General features: G+C 40.6%; 2 protein-coding genes across 3 annotated transcripts in view; one reads left to right on the forward strand and one right to left on the reverse strand.

Moving 5' to 3' along the window:
- Nucleotides 1-27,689, forward strand: part of LOC139561632 (Fc receptor-like protein 5) — a gene marked incomplete in the record, with an annotated part of 1,233,720 nt that overhangs the window by 812,470 nt on the left and 393,561 nt on the right.
- The window catches only part of LOC139561633 (butyrophilin-like protein 2), a 494,010-nt gene that overhangs the window by 304,450 nt on the left and 161,871 nt on the right, over nucleotides 1-27,689 (reverse strand). For both annotated transcript variants that reach the window (XM_071378858.1, XM_071378857.1), the window contains exon 5: nucleotides 6,928-7,284. In XM_071378858.1, the coding sequence (XP_071234959.1) occupies nucleotides 6,928-7,284 (357 nt within the window). The remainder of the gene's footprint in view (nucleotides 1-6,927; nucleotides 7,285-27,689) is intronic.

Below are 27,689 nucleotides of genomic sequence, written 5' to 3' on the forward strand. Positions count from 1 at the left end.
AAACAGAGATCACTGGCTGAGATACAAGATAAATCAGAGATCACTGGCTGAGATACAGCACCTACACAGATACAAGATAAAACAGAGATCACTGGCTGAGATACAGCACCTACACAGATACAAGATAAAACAGAGATCACTGGCTGAGACACAGCACCTACACAGATGCAAGATAAAACAGAGATCACTGGCTGAGATACAGCACCTACACAGATACAAGATAAAACAGAGATCACTGGCTGAGATACAGCACCTACACAGATACAAGATAAAACAGAGATCACTGGCTGAGATACATCACCTCCACAGAAACAAGATAAAACAGAGATCACTGGCTGAGATACAGCACCTACACAGATACAAGATAAAACAGAGATCACTGGCTGAGATACAGCACCTACACAGATACAAGATAAAACAGAGATCACTGGTTGGGATACAGCACCTACACAGATACAAGATAATACAGAGATCACTGGCTGAGATACAGCACCTACACAGATACAAGATAAAACAGATCACTGGCTGAGATACAGCACCTACAGATACATGATAAAACAGAGATCACTGGCTGAGATACAGCACCTACAGATACAAGATAAAACAGAGATCACTGGCTGAGATACAGCACCTACAGATACAAGATAAAACAGAGATCACTGGCTGAGATACAGCACCTACAGATACAAGATAAAACAGAGATTACTGGCTGAGATACAGCACCTACACAGATACAAGATAAAACAGAGATCACTGGCTGAGATGCTGATGCCAAAGACAAGAGAGTGGCATGACATGCAAACCCCTACTGGTGCCTATCACTGATTAGCTAATATTCCTGTCCAAAGTTCTTCACAAGATCAGACTGATGTTTTCTATGTGTGATTAACCCATGTGTGTCCAGTAGCCTTCACAAGATCAGACATGGCCCAGACCATGGCCCAGACCAGACAAGTCTTGTTGGTTTACCTTGCTTAATCCACACATATTCTGCTTACGTTCTGTTCTTTACATGTCCAATGGTCAATTTGATGTTGATCCAGCTTTGTACACTCACATGGGTTTAGCCTTCATTCTGCTGACACATGTCTAATATTTAAACTGATATCCATTATTCTTTCTACTTCAAGAGAGAACAGTATAGGTACTGAGAACCATCAGATGACTGGGAAATCTCCAACAAACTCTGTGTTGTTGTTTGTGTCGCACTGCTTTGCTTTATCTTGGCCAGGTCGCAGTTGTAAATGAGAACTTGTTCTCAACTAGCCTACCTGGTTAAATAAAGGTGAAAATAAATAGTATACATTACAAATTAAATACATAGTTATTGTATACATTACACATTCAATACATAGTTAGTGTATACATTATATAGAGTGATTGAGCATGTGGGCAGAACAGACATTAAATACATAGTTATTGTATACATGACACATTCAATACATAGTTCTTGTATACATTACACATTCAATACACAGTTATTGTATACATTACACATTACATACATAGTTAGTGTATACATTAGATACAGTATATAGAGTGAGAGCCTGGGGGCAGAACAGACATTCAATACATAGTTAATGTATACATTACACATTCAATACATAGTTATTGTATACATTAGATACAGTATATATAATGAGAGCCTGGGGGCAGAACAGACATTTAACAAAAAACACCAACATAATTAAAGTCCTTCTTTGTTCTTTGAGGCTCTTTGCCTTTTAAGGGATTTTAACCTCCAGCTCCAGAAGTCTGTGGATGATGTCATTGTAAATACTGTATAGAATAACCAGGAAATGGATGTAAACCCATAATACAAACATGGTTAGTAAAACTTCAATAAGTAAAGAACTAACTACTGAAAGTGGATTATAGAGTAATGACTAACACGTTTACCAGATGACTTTGTCTTACCAAGATTCATATCACTCAGTTATATACTCAGAAACTCAGCTTTGTTAGGTCTCAGTTATTGTTCCAGTCAGATACAAGATAAGATAAGATTTTTTCTGATGATTTTTCTATTGACTGAGATATGAAGATGCACCTACACTTCTTCAACCAAAACCTTCGATATAATCGATATTTCCAAAGAATGAATATACACCACCGGGATTAGAACAAAACCTCATTCAAGGGATTTTCTTTATTTTGACTATTTTCTACATCGTAGAATAATAGTGGACATCACAACTATGAAATAACACATATGGAATCAGGTAGTAACCAAAAAAGTGTTAAAAAATCTAAATATATTTGATATTCTTCAAATAACCTCGATGACAGCTTTGCACACTCTTGGCATTATTATGATAAAGCCAAAAAATACGTTTTCTTGTTGTGGACAGACGAGTCAAAAGTTTTGGACAACATGCTACCCATGTTGCATTAGGCGAAAAACAAACACCACATTAGTCTGAGTCTGTCACCTTCCAGGTAAGGATGATATACAGTGATGTGTTGGTTACCAATCTAACAGCAGCATGGTAGAGTGTCTAGTGTTGGTTACCAATCTAACAGCAGCATGGTAGAGTGTCTAGTGTTGGTTACCAATCTAACAGCAGCATGGTAGAGTATCTAGTGTTGGTTACCAATCTAACAGCAGCATGGTAGAGTGTCTAGTGTTGGTTACCAATCTAACAGCAGCATGGTAGAGTGTCTAGTGTTGGTTACCAATCTAACAGCAGCATGGTAGAGTGTCTAGTGTTGGTTACCAATCTAACAGCAGTATGGTAGAGTGTCTAGTGTTGGTTACCAGTCTAACAGCAGCATGGTAGAGTGTCTAGTGTTGGTTACCAATCTAACAACAGCATGGTAGAGTGTCTAGTGTTGGTTACCAATCTAACAGCAGCATGGTAGAGTGTCTAGTGTTGGTTACCAATCTAACAACAGCATGGTAGAGTGTCTAGTGTTGGTTACCAATCTAACAGCAGCATGGTAGAGTGTCTAGTGTTGGTTACCAATCTAACAGCAGCATGGTAGAGTGTCTAGTGTTGGTTACCAATCTAACAGCAGCATGGTAGAGTGTCTAGTGTTGGTTACCAATCTAACAGCAGCATGGTAGAGTGTCTAGTGTTGGTTACCAATCTAACAGCAGTATGGTAGAGTGTCTAGTGTTGGTTACCAATCTAACAGCAGCATGGTAGAGTGTCTAGTGTTGGTTACCAATCTAACAGCAGCATGGTAGAGTGTCTAGTGTTGGTTACCAATCTAACAGCAGCATGGTAGAGTGTCTAGTGTTGGTTACCAATCTAACAGCAGCATGGTAGAGTGTCTAGTGTTGGTTACCAATCTAACAGCAGCATGGTAGAGTGTCTAGTGTTGGTTACCAATCTAACAGCAGCATGGTAGAGTGTCTAGTGTTGGTTACCAATCTAACAGCAGTATGGTAGAGTGTCTAGTGTTGGTTACCAATCTAACAGCAGCATGGTAGAGTGTCTAGTGTTGGTTACCAATCTAACAGCAGTATGGTAGAGTGTCTAGTGTTGGTTACCAATCTAACAGCAGCATGGTAGAGTGTCTAGTGTTGATATACGGTGATGTGTTGGTTAGATCTTTTGATATATGACTATCTGATAAGTGATTATCTGAGACAGGTAGACGAGCAGGTGTCCACATACCTTTGGTCATGTATTTCCGTGTATTATAATGATTAAAAGACATCCCTACTTGATGACACTCTAGTGGCTTGTTGATAAGTGATTATCTGAGACAGGGTTGATGGGCAGGTAGTGGTGATGCTTGTTGATAAGTGATTATCTGAGACAGGGTTGATGAGCAGGTAGTGGTGATGCTTGTTGATAAGTGATTATCTGAGACAGGGTTGATGGGCAGGTAGTGGTGATGCTTGTTGATAAGTGATTATCTGAGACAGGGTTGATGAGCAGGTAGTGGTGATGCTTGTTGATAAGTGATTATCTGAGACAGGGTTGATGAGCAGGTAGTGGTGATGCTTGTTGATAAGTGATTATCTGAGACAGGGTTGATGAGCAGGTAGTGATGATGCTTGTTGATAAGTGATTATCTGAGACAGGGTTGATGAGCAGGTAGTGGTGATGCTTGTTGATAAGTGATTATCTGAAACACTTCCTGCTGTTTGAGAAATACCTCATCAACAACATTAAACACTTCCTGCTATTTGAGAAATACATAATCAACAACATTAAACACTTCCTGCTATTTGAGAAATACCTCATCAACAACATTAAACACTTCCTGCTATTTGAGAAGTACATAATCAACAACATTAAACACTTCCTGCTATTTGAGAAATACCTCATCAACAACATTAAACACTTCCTGCTATTTGATAAATACATAATCAACAACATTAAACACTTCCTGCTGTTTGAGAAATACCTCATCAACAACATTAAACACTTCCTGCTATTTGAGAAATACATAATCAACAACATTAAACACTTCCTGCTATTTGAGAAATACCTCATCAACAACATTAAACACTTCCTGCTATTTGAGAAATACATAATCAACAACATTAAACACTTCCTGCTATTTGAGAAATACCTAATCAACAACATTAAACACTTCCTGCTGTTTGAGAAATACCTCATCAACAACATTAAACACTTCCTGCTATTTGAGAAATACCTAATCAACAACATTAAACACTTCCTGCTATTTGAGAAATACCTCATCAACAACATTAAACACTTCCTGCTATTTGAGAAATACATAATCAACAACATTAAACACTTCCTGCTATTTGAGAAATACCTAATCAACAACATTAAACACTTCCTGCTATTTGAGAAATACCTCATCAACAACATTAAACACTTCCTGCTATTTGAGAAATACATAATCAACAACATTAAACACTTCCTGCTATTTGAGAAATACATAATCAACAACATTAAACACTTCCTGCTATTTGAGAAATACATAATCAACAACATTAAACACTTCCTGCTATTTGAGAAATACATAATCAACAACATTAAACACTTCCTGCTATTTGAGAAATACCTCATCAACAACATTAAACACTTCCTGCTATTTGAGAAATACATAATCAACAACATTAAACACTTCCTGCTATTTGAGAAATACATAATCAACAACATTAAACACTTCCTGCTATTTGAGAAATACATAATCAACAACATTAAACACTTACTGCTATTTGAGAAATACCTCATCAACAACATTAAACACTTCCTGCTATTTGAGAAATACCCAATCAACATTAAACACTTCCTGCTATTTGAGAAATACATAATCAACAACATTAAACACTTCCTACTATTTGAGAAATACCTCATCAACAACATTAAACACTTCCTGCTATTTGAGAAATACATAATCAACAACATTAAACACTTCCTGCTATTTGAGAAATACCTCATCAACAACATTAAACACTTCCTGCTATTTGAGAAATACATAATCAACAACATTAAACACTTCCTGCTATTTGAGAAATACATAATCAACAACATTAAACACTTCCTGCTATTTGAGAAATACATAATCAACAACATTAAACACTTACTGCTATTTGAGAAATACCTCATCAACAACATTAAACACTTCCTGCTATTTGAGAAATACCCAATCAACATTAAACACTTCCTGCTATTTGAGAAATACATAATCAACAACATTAAACACTTCCTACTATTTGAGAAATACCTCATCAACAACATTAAACACTTCCTGCTATTTGAGAAATACATAATCAACAACATTAAACACTTCCTGCTATTTGAGAAATACCTCATCAACAACATTAAACACTTCCTGATCTAGTGTGGGATCAGCGCTATAGGTGGTGTCTCGTCTGCATATAGAGGGACCTTTCATCTGCAATGTTTTCACACAAGTTATTTACATAGATAGTGAACAATAACAGCCCAAGAACAGAACCCTGCAGCACTCCAGTATTAACAGAAAGATGGTCAGAAGTCATGAACAGAACCCTGCAGCACCCCAGTATTAACAGAACCCTGCAGCACTCCAGTATTAACAGAACCCTGCAGCACTCCAGTATTAACAGAACCCTGCAGCACTCCAGTATTAACAGAACCCTGCAGCACTCCAGTATTAACAGAACCCTGCAGCACTCCAGTATTAACAGAACCCTGCAGCACTCCAGTATTAACAGAACCCTGCAGCACTCCAGTATTAACAGAACCCTGCAGCACTCCAGTATTAACATGTCATCAACCTGAATACATTGTGATGTAACAATGAGATAATCATTAAACCAGCAACAGCTTTACTTGAAAGACATCAATAATTCACTGTGTCAAAAGCCTTGGACAAATCAATTAACAAAGCAGCACAATGCTGTTGACTAGACAATACCTTCTCTATAGTATGTATCACTATTAGTACATAGTAACTACTGTGAGTCAACAGTAGGTAGTAGGAATATTGGGACACAGAAGTGAGTCAACAGTAGGTAGTAGGAAAATTGGGACACAGCAGTGAGTCAACAGTAGGTAGTAGGAATATTAGGACACAGCGGTGAGTCAACAGCAGGTAGTAGGAATATTAGGACACAGACAGTGTGACAGTGTGGGAGGTTTTGATGTGTGAGGAGTGTGTTGTAAAGGCTGTGTGCTGAGCAGCTGAATACATGATCTCTAACAGAGGAAGGAATGATGAGGGAGGAAGACCAGCTGAATACATGATCTCTAACAGAGGAAGGAATGATGAGGGAGGAAGACCAGCTGAATACATGATCTATAACAGAGGAAGGAATGATGAGGGAGGAAGACCAGCTGAATACATGATCTATAACAGAGGAAGGAATGATGAGGGAGGAAGACCAGCTGAATACATGATCTCTAACAGAGGAAGGAATGATGAGGGAGGAAGACATGTTGATAGCAGCCAATCATGTAGCCAGATTTACCAATACAACCTCTGATCACATCTCCAGTATTCATGACTCACCAACAAAGAGTTGAACGGTGGTTTCCTTCACCTGGCTGGTCAGTGTTGGAATGAAGCACCTGTATCTTCCAGCATCAGAGAGAGTAACTCTGGTCAGCTTTAAGGAGACGTTGCCGTTCTTCAGTTCTTCATGAAACATTGATGTCCTTCCCTTGTAGGATGGAAACTGATCCTCATTGGAGTCTCGACCTTGACGGTACAAATGGACGTTCCATGTTTTCAGGTTCAATCTTGTCCACTGCACTACCATGTCCTCAGCATTGACACTGGGTTTCAGGGAACATGGTAGAATGATGTCATCACCAGCTAAGGCAACGACTCGGTCAGCCGGTCCAACAACCTGAACCTCAGACGACCCTGGATAAAAACAAATGACACATAGTTAAAGATACCTGGTAACTTCCTGTTCTTCCATGGATTCTGGCCCATATGAATGGACAAAGACATCAATCACATGACATTAATTCCTATGTGAATTGAAGCCAAATGAAGGAGGTTAAGATGGCGTCTCATGTGGGAGATTTATGTAGACAGTTTGAGCTACTCCAGGAAGTGACGTTACAGGCTAGCTCAGTGCTGCCCCCTCTCATTAAGTAACTCAAGTTGAAGGCCAACCGGGGTACTGCAGGCTGCCATTAGACATAACATGCAGGCTAGCTCAGTGCTGCCCCCTCTCATTAAGTAACTCAAGTTGAAGGCCAACTGGGGTACTGCAGGCTGCCATTAGACATAACATGCAGGCTAGCTCAGTGCTGCCCCCTCTCATTAAGTAACTCAAGTTGAAGGCCAACAGGAGTACTGCAGGCTGCCATTAGACATAACATGCAGGCTAGCTCAGTGCTGCCCCCTCTCATTAAGTAACTCAAGTTGAAGGCCAACCGGGGTACTGCAGGCTGCCATTAGACATAACATGCAGGCTAGCTCAGTGCTGCCCCCTCTCATTAAGTAACTCAAGTTGAAGGCCAACCGGGGTACTGCAGGCTGCCATTAGACATAACATGCAGGCTAGCTCAGTGCTGCCCCCTCTAATTTAGTAACTCAAGTTGAAGGCCAACCGGGGTACTGCAGGCTGCCATTAGACATAACATGCAGGCTAGCTCAGTGCTGCCCCCTCTCATTAAGTAACTCAAGTTGAAGGCCAACCGGGGAACAGCAGGCTTCCATTAGCAAGTATACACTGAGTTTACAAAACATTATGAACACCTGCTCTTTCCATGACAGACTGACCAGGTGAATCCAGGTGAAAGCTATGATCCCTTATTGATGTCACTTGTATACACATAGAAATTATTTGGGTTGTCAATTCATTTTGTCCCGCTTCCATACAGTCCACAACGTGCTGCACTATAATTCACAGCACTGCACATCAAACAGCACCACCCACACCCCCGTCGTCCCAGAAGCACCCGCACCCCCCTCATCCCCATGTCCCAGACCCACCCACACCCCCCCCCATGTCCCAGACTCACCCACACCCCCCCCTCGTCCCAGACCCACCTTCCTCCCCCCCCCCCCACCCCAAACCCCCCCCCCCCCCCCCCCCTCGTCCCAGACCGAGGCTGATCTAGATGAATATAATATATGGCATCACCTGTGGAACCATAGGGCTGATCTAGATTAATATAATATATGGCATCTCCTGTGGAACCACATGGCTGATCTAGATGCATATAATATATGGCATCTCCTCTGGAACCACAGGGATAGATTAATATAATATATGGCATCTCCTGTGGAACCACAGGGCTGATCTAGATGAATTTAATATATGGCATCACCTGTGGAACCACAGGGCTGATCGAGATGAATATAATATATGGCATCTCCTGTGGAACCACAGGGCTGATCTAGATGAATATAATATATGGCATCACCTGCGGAACCATAGGGCTGATCTAGATTAATATAATATATGGCATCTCCTGTGGAACCACAAGGCTGATATAGATGAATATAATATATGGCATATCCTCTGGAACCACAGGGCTGATCTAGATGAATATAATATATGGCATCTCCTCTGGAACCACAGGGCTGATCTAGATGAATGTAAATATGGCATCTCCTCTGGAACCACAGGGCTGATCTAGATGAATATAATATATGGCATCTCCTGTGGAACCACAGGGCTAGATGAATATAATATATGGCATCTCCTCTGGAACCACAGGGCTGATCTAGATGAATATAATATATGGCATCTCCTATGGAACCACAGGGCTGATCTAGATGAATGTAATATATGGCATCTCCTGTGGAACCACAGGGCTGATCTAGATGAATATAATATATGGCATCTCCTGTGGAACCAAAGGGCTGATCTAGATGAATATAATATATGGCATCTCCTGTGGAACCACAGGGCTGATCTAGATGAATATACTATATGGCATCTCCTGTGTAACCACAGGGCTGATTTAGATGAATATAATATATGGCATCTCCTGTGGAACCACAGGGCTGATCTAGATTAATATAATATATGGCTTCTCCTGTGGAACCACAGGGCTGATCTAGATGAATGTAATATATGGCATCTCCTGTGGAACCACAGGGCTGATCTAGATGAATATAATATATGGCATCTCCTGTGGAACCAAAGGGATGATCTAGATGAATATAATATATGGCATCTCCTGTGGAACCACAGGGCTGATCTAGATGAATATAATATATGGCATCTCCTGTGGAACCACAGGGCTGATCTAGATCAATATAATATATGGCATCTCCTGTGGAACCACATGGCTGATCTAGATGAATATAATATATGGCATCTCCTCTGGAACCACAGGGCTAGATGAATATAATATATGGCATCTCCTCTGGAACCACAGGGCTAGATGAATATAATATATGGCATCTCCTCTGGAACCACAGGGCTGATCTAGGTGAATATAATATATGGCATCTCCTGTGGAACCACAGGGCTGATCCAGATTAATATAATATATGGCATCTCCTCTGGAACCACAGGGCTGATCGAGATTAATATAATATATGGCATCTCCTCTGGAACCACAGGGATAGATGAAAATAATATATGGCATCTCCTGTGGAACCACAGGGCTGATCTAGATTAATATAATATATGGCATATCCTGTGGAACCAACGGGCTGATCTAGATTAATATAATATATGGCATCTCCTGTGGAACCACATGGCTGATCTTGATGAATATAATATATGGCATCTCCTCTGGAACCACAGGGCTGATCTAGATGAATATAATATATGGCATCTCCTGTGTAACCAAAGGGCTGATCTAGATGAATATAATATATGGCATCTCCTCTGGAACCACAGGGCTAAATGAATATAATATATGGCATCTCCTGTGGAACCACAGGGCTGATCTAGATGAATGTAATATATGGCATCTCCTGTGGAACCACAGGGCTTATCTAGATGTATATAATATATGGCATCTCCTGTGGAACCACAGGGCTGATATAGATTAATATAATATATGGCTTCTCCTGTGGAACCACAGGGCTGATCTAGATGAATGTAATATATGGCATCTCCTGTGGAACCACAGGGCTGATATCGATGAATATAATATATGGCATCTCCTGTGGAACCACAGGGCTGATCTAGATGAATATAATATATGGCATCTCCTGTGGAACCACAGGGCTGATCTAGATAAATATAATATATGGCATCTCCTCTGGAACCACAGGGCCTAGATGAATATAATATATGGCATCTCCTCTGGAACCACAGGGCTGATCTAGATGAATATAATATATGGCATCTCCTGTGGAACCACAGGGCTGATCTAGATCAATATAATATATGGCATCTCCTGTGGAACCACATGGCTAGATGAATATAATATATGGCATCTCCTCTGGAACCACAGGGCTAGATGAATATAATATATGGCATCTCCTCTGGAACCACAGGGCTGATCTAGGTGAATATAATATATGGCATCTCCTGTGGAACCACAGGGCTGATCCAGATTAATATAATATATGGCATCTCCTCTGGAACCACAGGGCTGATCGAGATTAATATAATATATGGCATCTCCTCTGGAACCACAGGGATAGATGAAAATAATATATGGCATCTCCTGTGGAACCACAGGGCTGATCTAGATTAATATAATATATGGCATATCCTGTGGAACCAACGGACTGATCTAGATGAATATAATATATGGCATCTCCTGTGGAACCACATGGCTGATCTTGATGAATATAATATATGGCATCTCCTCTGGAACCACAGGGCTGATCTAGATGAATATAATATATGGCATCTCCTGTGTAACCAAAGGGCTGATCTAGATGAATATAATATATGGCATCTCCTCTGGAACCACAGGGCTGATCTAGATGAATGTAATATATGGCATCTCCTGTGGAACCACAGGGCTTATCTAGATGTATATAATATATGGCATCTCCTGTGGAACCACAGGGCTGATCTAGATGAATATAATATATGGCATCACCTGTGGAACCACAGGGCTAGATGAATATTATATATGGCATCTCCTCTGGAACCACAGGGCTGATCTAGATGAATATAATATCTGGCATCTCCTCTGGAACCACATGGTTAGATTAACATATTATATGGAATCTCCTGTGGAACCACAGGGCTGATCTAGATTAATATAATATATGGCATCTCCCGTGGAACCACAGGGCTGATCTAGATGAATATAACATATGGCATCTCCTCTGGAACCACAGGGATAGATTAATATATTATATGGCATCTCCTGTGGAACCACAGGGCTGATCTAGATGAATATAATATAATGGCATCTCCTGTGGAACCAAAGGGCTGATCTAGATGTATATAATATATTGCATCTCTCTGGGACCATAGGGATAGATGAATATAATATATGGCATATTCTCTGGAACCACAGGGCTGATCTAGATGAATATAATATATGGCATCTCCTGTGGAACCACAGGGCTGTTCTAGATTAATATAATATATGGCTTCGACTCTGGAACCACAGGGCTAGATGAATATAATATATGGCATCTCCTCTGGAACCACAGGGCTGATCTAGATGAATGTAATATAAGGCATCTCCTGTGGAACCACAGGGCTGATCTAGATGAATATAATATATGGCATCTCCTCTGGAACCACAGGGATGATCTAGATGAATATAATATATGGCATCTCCTGTGGAACCAAAGGGCTGATCTAGATGAATATAATATATGGCATCTCCTGTGGAACCACAGGGCTGATCTAGATGAATATAATATATGGCATCTCCTGTGGAACCACAGGGCTGATCTAGATAAATATAATATATGGCATCTCCTCTGGAACCACAGGGCCTAGATGAATATAATATATGGCATCTCCTCTGGAACCACAGGGCTGATCTAGATGAATATAATATATGGCATCTCCTGTGGAACCACAGGGCTGATCTAGATCAATATAATATATGGCATCTCCTGTGGAACCACATGGCTAGATGAATATAATATATGGCATCTCCTCTGGAACCACAGGGCTAGATGAATATAATATATGGCATCTCCTCTGGAACCACAGGGCTGATCTAGGTGAATATAATATATGGCATCTCCTGTGGAACCACAGGGCTGATCCAGATTAATATAATATATGGCATCTCCTCTGGAACCACAGGGCTGATCGAGATTAATATAATATATGGCATCTCCTCTGGAACCACAGGGATAGATGAAAATAATATATGGCATCTCCTGTGGAACCACAGGGCTGATCTAGATTAATATAATATATGGCATATCCTGTGGAACCAACGGACTGATCTAGATGAATATAATATATGGCATCTCCTGTGGAACCACATGGCTGATCTTGATGAATATAATATATGGCATCTCCTCTGGAACCACAGGGCTGATCTAGATGAATATAATATATGGCATCTCCTGTGTAACCAAAGGGCTGATCTAGATGAATATAATATATGGCATCTCCTCTGGAACCACAGGGCTGATCTAGATGAATGTAATATATGGCATCTCCTGTGGAACCACAGGGCTTATCTAGATGTATATAATATATGGCATCTCCTGTGGAACCACAGGGCTGATCTAGATGAATATAATATATGGCATCACCTGTGGAACCACAGGGCTAGATGAATATTATATATGGCATCTCCTCTGGAACCACAGGGCTGATCTAGATGAATATAATATCTGGCATCTCCTCTGGAACCACATGGTTAGATTAACATATTATATGGCATCTCCTGTGGAACCACAGGGCTGATCTAGATTAATATAATATATGGCATCTCCCGTGGAACCACAGGGCTGATCTAGATGAATATAACATATGGCATCTCCTCTGGAACCACAGGGATAGATTAATATATTATATGGCATCTCCTGTGGAACCACAGGGCTGATCTAGATGAATATAATATAATGGCATCTCCTGTGGAACCAAAGGGCTGATCTAGATGTATATAATATATTGCATCTCTCTGGGACCATAGGGATAGATGAATATAATATATGGCATATTCTCTGGAACCACAGGGCTGATCTAGATGAATATAATATATGGCATCTCCTGTGGAACCACAGGGCTGTTCTAGATTAATATAATATATGGCTTCGACTCTGGAACCACAGGGCTAGATGAATATAATATATGGCATCTCCTCTGGAACCACAGGGCTGATCTAGATGAATGTAATATAAGGCATCTCCTGTGGAACCACAGGGCTGATCTAGATGAATATAATATATGGCATCTCCTCTGGAACCACAGGGCTGATCTAGATGAATATAATATATGGCATCTCCTGTGGAACCAAAGGGCTGATCTAGATGAATATAATATATGGCATCTCCTCTGGAACCACAGGGCTGATCTAGATGAATATAATATATGGCATCTCCTCTGGAACCACAGGGCTGATCTAGATGAATATAATATATGGCATCTCCTGTGGAACCATAGGGCTGATCTAGATGAATATAATATATGGCATATCCTCTGGAACCACAGGGCTGATCTAGATGAATATAATATATGGCATCTCCTCTGGAACCACAGGGCTGATCTAGATGAATGTAAATATGGCATCTCCTCTGGAACCACAGGGCTGATCTAGATGAATATAATATATGGCATCTCCTGTGGAACCACAGGGCTAGATGAATATAATATATGGCATCTCCTCTGGAACCACAGGGCTGATCTAGATGAATATAATATATGGCATCTCCTATGGAACCACAGGGCTGATCTAGATGAATGTAATATATGGCATCTCCTGTGGAACCACAGGGCTGATCTAGATGAATATAATATATGGCATCTCCTGTGGAACCAAAGGGCTGATCTAGATGAATATAATATATGGCATCTCCTGTGGAACCACAGGGCTGATCTAGATGAATATACTATATGGCATCTCCTGTGTAACCACAGGGCTGATTTAGATGAATATAATATATGGCATCTCCTGTGGAACCACAGGGCTGATCTAGATTAATATAATATATGGCTTCTCCTGTGGAACCACAGGGCTGATCTAGATGAATGTAATATATGGCATCTCCTGTGGAACCACAGGGCTGATCTAGATGAATATAATATATGGCATCTCCTGTGGAACCAAAGGGATGATCTAGATGAATATAATATATGGCATCTCCTGTGGAACCACAGGGCTGATCTAGATGAATATAATATATGGCATCTCCTGTGGAACCACAGGGCTGATCTAGATGAATATAATATATGGCATCTCCTCTGGAACCACAGGGCTAGATGAATATAATATATGGCATCTCCTCTGGAACCACAGGGCTAGATGAATATAATATATGGCATCTCCTCTGGAACCACAGGGCTGATCTAGATGAATATAATATATGGCATCTCCTCTGGATCCACAGGGCCTAGATGAATATAATATATGGCATCTCCTCTGGAACCACAGGGCTGATCTAGATGAATATAATATATGGCATCTCCTGTGGAACCACAGGGCTGATCTAGATCAATATAATATATGGCATCTCCTGTGGAACCACATGGCTGATCTAGATGAATATAATATATGGCATCTCCTCTGGAACGACAGGGCTGATCAAGATGAATATAATATATGGCATCTCCTGTGGATCCACAGGGCTAGATGAATATAATATATGGCATCTCCTCTGGAACCACAGGGCTAGATGAATATAATATATGGCATCTCCTCTGGAACCACAGGGCTGATCTAGGTGAATATAATATATGGCATCTCCTGTGGAACCACAGGGCTGATCCAGATTAATATAATATATGGCATCTCCTCTGGAACCACAGGGCTGATCGAGATTAATATAATATATGGCATCTCCTCTGGAACCACAGGGATAGATGAAAATAATATATGGCATCTCCTGTGGAACCACAGGGCTGATCTAGATTAATATAATATATGGCATATCCTGTGGAACCAACGGACTGATCTAGATGAATATAATATATGGCATCTCCTGTGGAACCACATGGCTAATCTTGATGAATATAATATATGGCATCTCCTCTGGAACCACAGGGCTGATCTAGATGAATATAATATATGGCATCTCCTGTGTAACCAAAGGGCTGATCTAGATGAATATAATATATGGCATCTCCTCTGGAACCACAGGGCTGATCTAGATGAATGTAATATATGGCATCTCCTGTGGAACCACAGGGCTTATCTAGATGTATATAATATATGGCATCTCCTGTGGAACCACAGGGCTGATCTAGATGAATATAATATATGGCATCACCTGTGGAACCACAGGGCTAGATTAATATTATATATGGCATCTCCTCTGGAACCACAGGGCTGATCTAGATGAATATAATATCTGGCATCTCCTCTGGAACCACATGGTTAGATTAACATATTATATGGCATCTCCTGTGGAACCACAGGGCTGATCTAGATTAATATAATATATGGCATCTCCCGTGGAACCACAGGGCTGATCTAGATGAATATAACATATGGCATCTCCTCTGGAACCACAGGGATAGATTAATATATTATATGGCATCTCCTGTGGAACCACAGGGCTGATCTAGATGAATATAATATAATGGCATCTCCTGTGGAACCAAAGGGCTGATCTAGATGTATATAATATATTGCATCTCTCTGGGACCATAGGGATAGATGAATATAATATATGGCATATTCTCTGGAACCACAGGGCTGATCTAGATGAATATAATATATGGCATCTCCTGTGGAACCACAGGGATGTTCTAGATTAATATAATATATGGCTTCGACTCTGGAACCACAGGGCTAGATGAATATAATATATGGCATCTCCTCTGGAACCACAGGGCTGATCTAGATGAATGTAATATAAGGCATCTCCTGTGGAACCACAGGGCTGATCTAGATGAATATAATATATGGCATCTCCTCTGGAACCACAGGGCTGATCTAGATGAATATAATATATGGCATCTCCTGTGGAACCAAAGGGCTGATCTAGATTAATATAATATATGGCATCTCCTCTGGAACCACAGGGTTAGATGAAAATAATATATGGCATCTCCTCTGGAACCACAGGGCTGATCTAGATGAATATAATATATGGCATCTCCTGTGGAACCAAAGGGCTGATCTAGATGAATATAATATATGGCATCTCCTCTGGAACCACAGGGCAAGATGAAAATAATATATGGCATCCCCTCTGGAACCACAGGGCTGATCTAGATGAATATAATATATGGCATCTCCTGTGGAACCACAGGGGTAGATTAATATAATATATGGCATCTCCTGTGGAACCACAGGGCTGATCTAGATGAATATAATATATGGCATCCCCTGTGGAACCACAGGTCTGATCTAGATGAATATAATATATGGCATCTCCTGTGGAACCACAGGGCTGATCTAGATGAATATAATATATGGCATCTCCTGTGGAACCACAGGGCTGATCTAGATCAATATAATATATGGCATCTCCTGTGGAACCACAGGGCTAGATGAATATAATATATGGCATATCCTGTGGAACCACAGGGCTAGATGAATATAATATATGGCATCTCCTGTGGAACCACAGGGCTAGATGAATATAATATATGGCATATCCTGTGGAACCACAGGGCTAGATGAATATAATATATGGCATCTCCTGTGGAACCACAGGGCTGATCTAGATGAATATAATATATGGCATCTCCTCTGAAACCACAGGGCTGATCTAGATTAATATAATATATGGAATCACCTGTGGAACCATAGGGCTGATCTAGATAAATATAATATATGGCATCTCCTCTGGAACCACAGGGCTAGATGAATATAATATATGGCATCTCCTCTGGAACCACAGGGCTGATCTAGATGAATATAATATATGGCATCTCCTCTGGACCCACAGGGCTAGATGAATATAATATATGGCATCTCCTGTGGAACCACAGGGCTGATCTAGATGAATGTAATATATGGCATCTCCTGTGGAACCACAGGGCTGATCTAGATGAATATAATATATGGCATCTCCTGTGGAACCAAAGGGCTGATCTAGATGAATATAATATATGGCATCTCCTGTGGAACCACAGGGCTGATCTAGATGAATATAATATATGGCATCTCCTGTGGAACCACAGGGCTGATCTAGATAAATATAATATATGGCATCTCCTCTGGAACCACAGGGCCTAGATGAATATAATATATGGCATCTCCTCTGGAACCACAGGGCTGATCTAGATGAATATAATATATGGCATCTCCTGTGGAACCACAGGGCTGATCTAGATCAATATAATATATGGCATCTCCTGTGGAACCACATGGCTGATCTAGATGAATATAATATATGGCATCTCCTCTGGAACCACAGGGCTGATCAAGATGAATATAATATATGGCATCTCCTGTGGAACCACAGGGCTAGATGAATATAATATATGGCATCTCCTCTGGAACCACAGGGCTAGATGAATATAATATATGGCATCTCCTCTGGAACCACAGGGCTGATCTAGATGAATATAATATATGGCATCTCCTGTGGAACCACAGGGCTGATCTAGATCAATATAATATATGGCATCTCCTGTGGAACCACATGGCTGATCTAGATGAATATAATATATGGCATCTCCTCTGGAACCACAGGGCTGATCAAGATGAATATAATATATGGCATCTCCTGTGGAACCACAGGGCTAGATGAATATAATATATGGCATCTCCTCTGGAACCACAGGGCTAGATGAATATAATATATGCCATCTCCTGTGGAAGCACAGGGCTGATCCAGATTAATATAATATATGGCATCTCCTCTGGAACCACAGGGCTGATCGAGATTAATATAATATATGGCATCTCCTCTGGAACCACAGGGATAGATGAAAATAATATATGGCATCTCCTGTGGAACCACAGGGCTGATCTAGATTAATATAATATATGGCATATCCTGTGGAACCAACGGACTGATCTAGATGAATATAATATATGGCATCTCCTGTGGAACCACATGGCTGATCTTGATGAATATAATATATGGCATCTCCTCTGGAACCGCAGGGCTGATCTAGATGAATATAATATATGGCATATCCTGTGTAACCAAAGGGCTGATCTAGATTAATATAATATATGGCATCTCCTCTGGAACCACAGGGCTGATCTAGATGAATGTAATATATGGCATCTCCTGTGGAACCACAGGGCTTATCTAGACGTATATAATATATGGCATCTCCTGTGGAACCACAGGGCTGATCTAGATGAATATAATATATGGCATCACCTGTGGAACCACAGGGCTAGATTAATATAATATATGGCATCTCCTCTGGAACCACAGGGCTGATCTAGATGAATATAATATCTGGCATCTCCTCTGGAACCACATGGTTAGATTAACATATTATATGGCATCTCCTGTGGAACCACAGGGCTGATCTAGATGAATATAATATAATGGCATCTCCTGTGGAACCAAAGGGCTGATCTAGATGTATATAATATATTGCATCTCTCTGGAACCATAGGGATAGATGAATATAATATATGGCATATTCTCTGGAACCACAGCGCTGATCTAGATGAATATAATATATGGCATCTCCTGTGGAACCACAGGGCTGTTCTAGATTAATATAATATATGGCTTCGACTCTGGAACCACAGGGCTAGATGAATATAATATATGGCATCTCCTGTGGAACCAAAGGGATAGATGAATATAATATATGGCATATTCTCTGGAACCACAGCGCTGATCTAGATGAATATAATATATGGCATCTCCTGTGGAACCACAGGGCTGATCTAGATGAATATAATATATGGCATCTCCTCTGGAACCACAGGGCTGATCTAGATGAATATAATATATGGCATCTCCTGTGGAACCAAAGGGCTGATCTAGATGAATATAATATATGGCATCTCCTCTGGAACCACAGGGTTAGATGAAAATATTATATGGCATCTCCTCTGGAACCACAGGGCTGATCTAGATGAATATAATATATGGCATCTCCTGTGGAACCACAGGGGTAGATGAATATAATATATGGCATCTCCTGTGGAACCACAGGGCTGATCTAGATGAATATAATATATGGCATCCCCTGTGGAACCACAGGTCTGATCTAGATGAATATAATATATGGCATCTCCTCTGGAACCACAGGGCTGATCTAGATGAATATAATACATGGCATCTCCTGTGGAACCACAGGGCTGATCTAGATTAATATAATATATGGCATCTCCCGTGGAACCACAGGGCTGATCTAGATGAATATAACATATGGCATCTCCTCTGGAACCACAGGGATAGATTAATATATTATATGGCATCTCCTGTGGAACCACAGGGCTGATCTAGATGAATATAATATAATGGCATCTCCTGTGGAACCAAAGGGCTGATCTAGATGTATATAATATATTGCATCTCTCTGGAACCATAGGGATAGATGAATATAATATATGGCATATTCTCTGGAACCACAGCGCTGATCTAGATGAATATAATATATGGCATCTCCTGTGGAACCACAGGGCTGTTCTAGATTAATATAATATATGGCTTCGACTCTGGAACCACAGGGCTAGATGAATATAATATATGGCATCTCCTCTGGAACCACAGGGCTGATCTAGATGAATGTAATATATGGCATCTCCTGTGGAACCACAGGGCTGATCTAGATGAATATAATATATGGCATCTCCTCTGGAACCACAGGGCTGATCTAGATGAATATAATATATGGCATCTCCTGTGGAACCAAAGGGCTGATCTAGATGAATATAATATATGGCATCTCCTCTGGAACCACAGGGTTAGATGAAAATATTATATGGCATCTCCTCTGGAACCACAGGGCTGATCTAGATGAATATAATATATGGCATCTCCTGTGGAACCACAGGGGTAGATGAATATAATATATGCAATCTCCTGTGGAACCACAGGGCTGATCTAGATTAATATAATATATGGCATCCCCTGTGGAACCACAGGTCTGATCTAGATGAATATAACATATGGCATCTCCTCTGGAACCACAGGGCTGATCTAGATGAATATAATACATGGCATCTCCTGTGGAACCAAAGGGCTGATCTAGATGAATATAATATATGGCATCTCCTCTGGAACCACAGGGCTGATCTAGATGAATATAATATATGGCATCTCCTCTGGAACCACAGGGCTGATCTAGATGAATATAATATATGGCATCTCCTGTGGAACCAAAGGGCTGATCTAGATGAATATAATATATGGCATCTCCTCTGGAACCAAAGGGCTGATCTAGATGAATATAATATATGGCATCTCCTGTGGAACCACAGGGTTAGATGATAATATTATATGGCATCTCCTCTGGAAAGACAGGGCTGATCTAGATGAATATAATATATGGCATCTCCTGTGGAACCACAGGGGTAGATGAATATAATATATGGCATCTCCTGTGGAACCACAGGGCTGATCTAGATGAATATAATATATGGCATCCCCTGTGGAACCACAGGTCTGATCTAGATGAATATAATATATGGCATCTCCTCTGGAACCACAGGGCTGATCTAGATGAATATAATACATGGCATCTCCTGTGGAACCAAAGGGCTGATCTAGATGAATATAATATATGGCATCTCCTCTGGAACCACAGGGCAAGATGAAAATATGATATGGCATCTCCTCTGGAACCACAGGGCTGATCTAGATGGATATAATATATGGCATCTCCTGTGGAACCACAGGGGTAGATGAATATAATATATGGCATCTCCTGTGGAACCACAGGGCTGATCTAGATGAATATAATATATGGCATCTCCTGTGGAACCACAGGGCTAGATGAATATAATATATGGCATCTCCTCTGGAACCACAGGGCTAGATGAATATAATATATGGCATCTCCTGTGGAACCACAGGGCTGATCTAGATGAATATAATATATGGCATCTCCTGTGGAACCAAAGGGCTGATCTAGATGAATATAATATATGGCATCTCCTGTGGAACCACAGGGCTGATCTAGATGAATATAATATATGGCATCTCCTCTGGAACCACAGGGCTGATCTAGATAAATATAATATATGGCATCTCCTCTGGAACCACAGGGCCTAGATGAATATAATATATGGCATCTCCTCTGGAACCACAGGGCTGATCTAGATGAATATAATATATGGCATCTCCTGTGGAACCACAGGGCTGATCTAGATCAATATAATATATGGCATCTCCTGTGGAACCACATGGCTGATCTAGATGAATATAATATATGGCATCTCCTCTGGAACCACAGGGCTGATCAAGATGAATATAATATATGGCATCTCCTGTGGAACCACAGGGCTAGATGAATATAATATATGGCATCTCCTCTGGAACCACAGGGCTAGATGAATATAATATATGGCATCTCCTCTGGAACCACAGGGCTGATCTAGGTGAATATAATATATGGCATCTCCTGTGGAACCACAGGGCTGATCCAGATTAATATAATATATGGCATCTCCTCTGGAACCACAGGGCTGATCGAGATTAATATAATATATGGCATCTCCTCTGGAACCACAGGGTTAGATGAAAATAATATATGGCATCTCCTGTGGAACCACAGGGCTGATCTAGATTAATATAATATATGGCATATCCTGTGGAACCAACGGACTGATCTAGATGAATATAATATATGGCATCTCCTGTGGAACCACATGGCTGATCTTGATGAATATAATATATGGCATCTCCTCTGGAACCGCAGGGCTGATCTAGATGAATATAATATATGGCATCTCCTGTGTAACCAAAGGGCTGATCTAGATGAATATAATATATGGCATCTCCTCTGGAACCACAGGGCTGATCTAGATGAATGTAATATATGGCATCTCCTGTGGAACCACAGGGCTTATCTAGATGTATATAATATATGGCATCTCCTGTGGAACCACAGGGCTGATCTAGATGAATATAATATATGGCATCACCTGTGGAACCACAGGGCTAGATTAATATAATATATGGCATCTCCTCTGGAACCACAGGGCTGATCTAGATGAATATAATATCTGGCATCTCCTCTGGAACCACATGGTTAGATTAACATATTATATGGCATCTCCTGTGGAACCACAGGGCTGATCTAGATTAATATAATATATGGCATCTCCCGTGGAACCACAGGGCTGATCTAGATGAATATAACATATGGCATCTCCTCTGGAACCACAGGGATAGATTAATATATTATATGGCATCTCCTGTGGAACCACAGGGCTGATCTAGATGAATATAATATAATGGCATCTCCTGTGGAACCAAAGGGCTGATCTAGATGTATATAATATATTGCATCTCTCTGGAACCATAGGGATAGATGAATATAATATATGGCATATTCTCTGGAACCACAGGGCTGATCTAGATGAATATAATATATGGCATCTCCTGTGGAACCACAGGGCTGTTCTAGATTAATATAATATATGGCTTCGACTCTGGAACCACAGGGCTGATCTAGATGAATATAATATATGGCATCTCCTGTGGAACCAAAGGGCTGATCTAGATGAATATAATATATGGCATCTCCTCTGGAACCACAGGGTTAGATGAAAATATTATATGGCATCTCCTCTGGAACCACAGGGCTGATCTAGATGAATATAATATATGGCATCTCCTGTGGAACCACAGGGGTAGATGAATATAATATATGGCATCTCCTGTGGAACCACAGGGCTGATCTAGATGAATATAATATATGGCATCCCCTGTGGAACCACAGGTCTGATCTAGATGAATATAATATATGGCATCTCCTCTGGAACCACAGGGCTGATCTAGATGAATATAATACATGGCATCTCCTGTGGAACCAAAGGGCTGATCTAGATGAATATAATATATGGCATCTCCTCTGGAACCACAGGGCAAGATGAAAATATGATATGGCATCTCCTCTGGAACCACAGGGCTGATCTAGATTAATATAATATATGGCATCTCCTGTGGAACCACAGGGGTAGATGAATATAATATATGGCATCTCCTGTGGAACCACAGGGCTGATCTAGATGAATATAATATATGGCATCCCCTGTGGAACCACAGGTCTGATCTAGATGAATATAATATATGGCATCTCCTGTGGAACCACAGGGCTGATCTAGATGAATATAATATATGGCATCTCCTGTGGAACCACAGGGCTGATCTAGATCAATATAATATATGGCATCTCCTGTGGAACCACAGGGCTAGATGAATATAATATATGGCATCTCCTGTGGAACCACAGGGCTAGATGAATATAATATATGGCATCTCCTGTGGAACCACAGGGGTGATCTAGATTAAAATAATATATGGCATCTCCTCTGGAACCACAGGGCTGATCTAGATGAACATACTATATGGCATCTATTGTGGAACCACAGGGCTGATCTAGATGAATATAATATATGGCATCTCCTCTGAAACCACAGGGCTGGTCTAGATTAATATAATATATGGAATCACCTGTGGAACCATAGGGCTGATCTAGATAAATATAATATATGGCATCTCCTCTGGAACCATAGGGCTAGATGAATATAATATATGGCATCTCCTCTGGAACCACAGGGCTGATCTAGATGAATATAATATATGGCATCTCCTCTGGACCCACAGGGCTAGATGAATATAATATATGGCATCTCCTGTGGAACCACAGGGCTGATCTAGATGAATGTAATATATGGCATCTCCTGTGGAACCACAGGGCTGATCTAGATGAATGTAATATATGGCATCTCCTGTGGAACCACAGGGCTTATCGAGATGAATATAATATATGGCATATTCTCTGGAACCACAGGGCTGATCTAGATTAATATAATATATGGCATCTCCTCTGGAACCACATGGTTAGATTAACATAATATATGGCATCTCCTGTGGAACCACAGGGCTGATCTAGATGAATATAATATATGGCATCTCCTGTGGAAACACAGGGCTGATCTAGATCAATATAATATATGGCATCTCCTGTGGAACCACATGGCTGATCTAGATGAATATAATATATGGCATCTTCTCTGGAACCACAGGGCTGATCTAGATGAATATAATATATGGCATCTCCTGTGGGACCACAGGGCTGATCTAGATGAATATAATATATGGCATATCCTGTGGAACCACAGGGCTAGATTAATATAATATATGGCATCTCCTCTGGAACCACAGGGCTGATCTAGATTAATGTAATGTATGGCATCTCCTGTGGAACCACAGGGCTAGATTAATATAATATCTGGCATCTCCTCTGGAACCACATGGTTAGATTAACATAATATATGGCATCTCTTCTGGAACCACAGGGCTGATCTAGATGAATATTATATATGGCATCTCCTGTGGAACCACAGGGCTAGATTAATATAATATATGGCATCTCCTGTGGAACCACAGGGCTGATCTAGATGAATATAATATAAAGCATCTCCTCTGGAACCACAGGGCTGATCTAGATGAATATAATATATGGCATCTCCTGTGGAACCACAGGAATGATCTAGATTAATATAATATATGGCATCTCTTGTGGAACCACAGGCTGATCTAGATGAAAATAATATATGGCATCTCCTCTGGAACCACAGGGCTGATCTAGATGAACATACTATATGGCATCTATTGTGGAACCACAGGGCTGATCTAGATGAATATAATATATGGCATCTCCTCTGAAACCACAGGGCTGATATAGATGAATATAATATATGGCATCTCCTCTGGAACCACAGGGCTGATCGAGATTAATATAATATATGGCATCTCCTCTGGAACCACAGGGATAGATGAAAATAATATATGGCATCTCCTGTGGAACCACAGGGCTGATCTAGATTAATATAATATATGGCATATCCTGTGGAACCAACGGGCTGATCTAGATGAATATATTATATGGCATCTCCTGTGTAACCAAAGGGCTAATCTAGATGAATATAATATATGGCATCTCCTCTGGAACCACAGGGCTGATCTAGATGAATGTAATATATGGCATCTCCTGTGGAACCACAGGGCTGATCTAGATCAATATAATATATGGCATCTCCTGTGGAACCAAAGGGCTGATCTAGATGTATATAATATATGGAATATCCTGTGGAACCACAGGGCTAGATGAATATAATATATGGCATCTCCTCTGGAACCACAGGGCTAGATTAATATAATATATGGCATGTCCTCTGGAACCACAGGGCTGATCTAGATGAATATAATATCTGGCATCTCCTCTGGAACCACATGGTTAGATTAACATAATATATGGCATCTCCTCTTGAACCACAGGGCTGATCTCGATGTATATAATATATGGCATCTCCTGTGGAACCACAGGGCTAGATGAATATAATATATGGCATCTCCTGTGGAACCACAGGGCTGATCTAGATGAATATAATATATGGCATCTCCTCTGGAACCACAGGGCTGATCTAGATGAATATAATATATGGCATCTCCTCTGGAACCACAGGGCTAGATGAATATAATATATGGCATCTCCTGTGGAACCACAGGGCTGATCTAGATGAATGTAATATATGGCATCTCCTGTGGAACCACAGGGCTGATCTAGATCAATATAATATATGGCATCTCCTGTGGAACCAAAGGGCTGATCTAGATGTATATAATATATGGCATCTCCTGTGGAACCAAAGGGCTGATCTAGGTGAATATAATATATGGCATCTCCTGTGGAACCACAGGGCTGATCTAGATGAATGTAATATATGGCATCTCCTGTGGAACCACAGGGCTGATCTAGATGAATATAATATATGGCATCTCCTCTGGAACCACAGGGCTGATCTAGATGAATATAATATATGGCATCTCCTTTGGAACCACAGGGCTAGATTAATATAATATATGGCACCTCCTCTGGAACCACAGGGCTGATCTAGATGAAAATAATATATGGCATCTCCTCTGGAACCACAGGGCTAATCTAGATGAATATAATATATGGCATCTCCTGTGGAACCACAGGGCTGATCTAGATGTATATAATATATGGCATCTCCTCTGGAACCAAAGGGCTAGATGAATATAATATATGGCATCTCCTCTGGAACCACAGGGCAGATCTAGATGAATATAATATATGGCATCTCCTCTGGAACCACAGGGCTGATCTAGATGAATATAATATATGGCATCTCCTCTGGAACCACAAGGCTGATCAAGATGAATATAATATATGGCATCTCCTCTGGAACCACAGGGCTGATCTAGATGAATATAATATATGGCATCTCCTTTGGAACCACAGGGCTAGATTAATATAATATATGGCACCTCCTCTGGAACCACAGGGCTGATCTAGATGAAAATAATATATGGCATCTCCTCTGGAACCACAGGGCTAATCTAGATGAATATAATATATGGCATCTCCTGTGGAACCACAGGGCTGATCTAGATGAATGTAAAATATGGCATCTCCTGTGGAACCACAGGGCCGATCTAGATTAATATAATATATGGCATCTCCTCATGAACCACAGGGCTGATCTAGATGAATATAATATATGGCATCTCCTGTGGAACCAAAAGGCTGATCGAGATGTATATAATATATGGCATATCCTGTGGAACCACAGGGCTAGATGAATATAATATATGGCATCTCCTCTGGAACCACAGGGCTAGATTAATATAATATATGGCATCTCCTGTGGAACCACAGGGCCGATCTAGATTAATATAATATATGGCATCTCCTCATGAACCACAGGGCTGATCTAGATGAATATACTATATGGCATCTCCTATGGAACCAAAGGGCTGATCTAGATGAATATAATATATGGCATCTCCTCTGGAACCAAAGGGCTGATCTAGATGAATATAATATATGGCATCTCCTGTGGAACCAGAGGGCTGATCTAGATTACTATAATATATGGCATCTCCTGTGGAACCAAAGGGCTGATCGAGATGTATATAATATATGGCATCTCCTGTGGAACCACAGGGCTAGATGAATATACTATATGGCATCTCCTGTGGAACCACAGGGCTGATCTAGATCAATATAATATATGGCATCTCCTGTGGAACCAAAAGGCTGATCGAGATGTATATAATATATGGCATATCCTGTGGAACCACAGGGCTAGATGAATATAATATATGGCATCTCCTCT

The sequence above is a fragment of the Salvelinus alpinus genome, chromosome 31, assembly GCF_045679555.1.
Source record: "Salvelinus alpinus chromosome 31, SLU_Salpinus.1, whole genome shotgun sequence".
Lineage (NCBI taxonomy): Eukaryota > Metazoa > Chordata > Actinopteri > Salmoniformes > Salmonidae > Salvelinus > Salvelinus alpinus.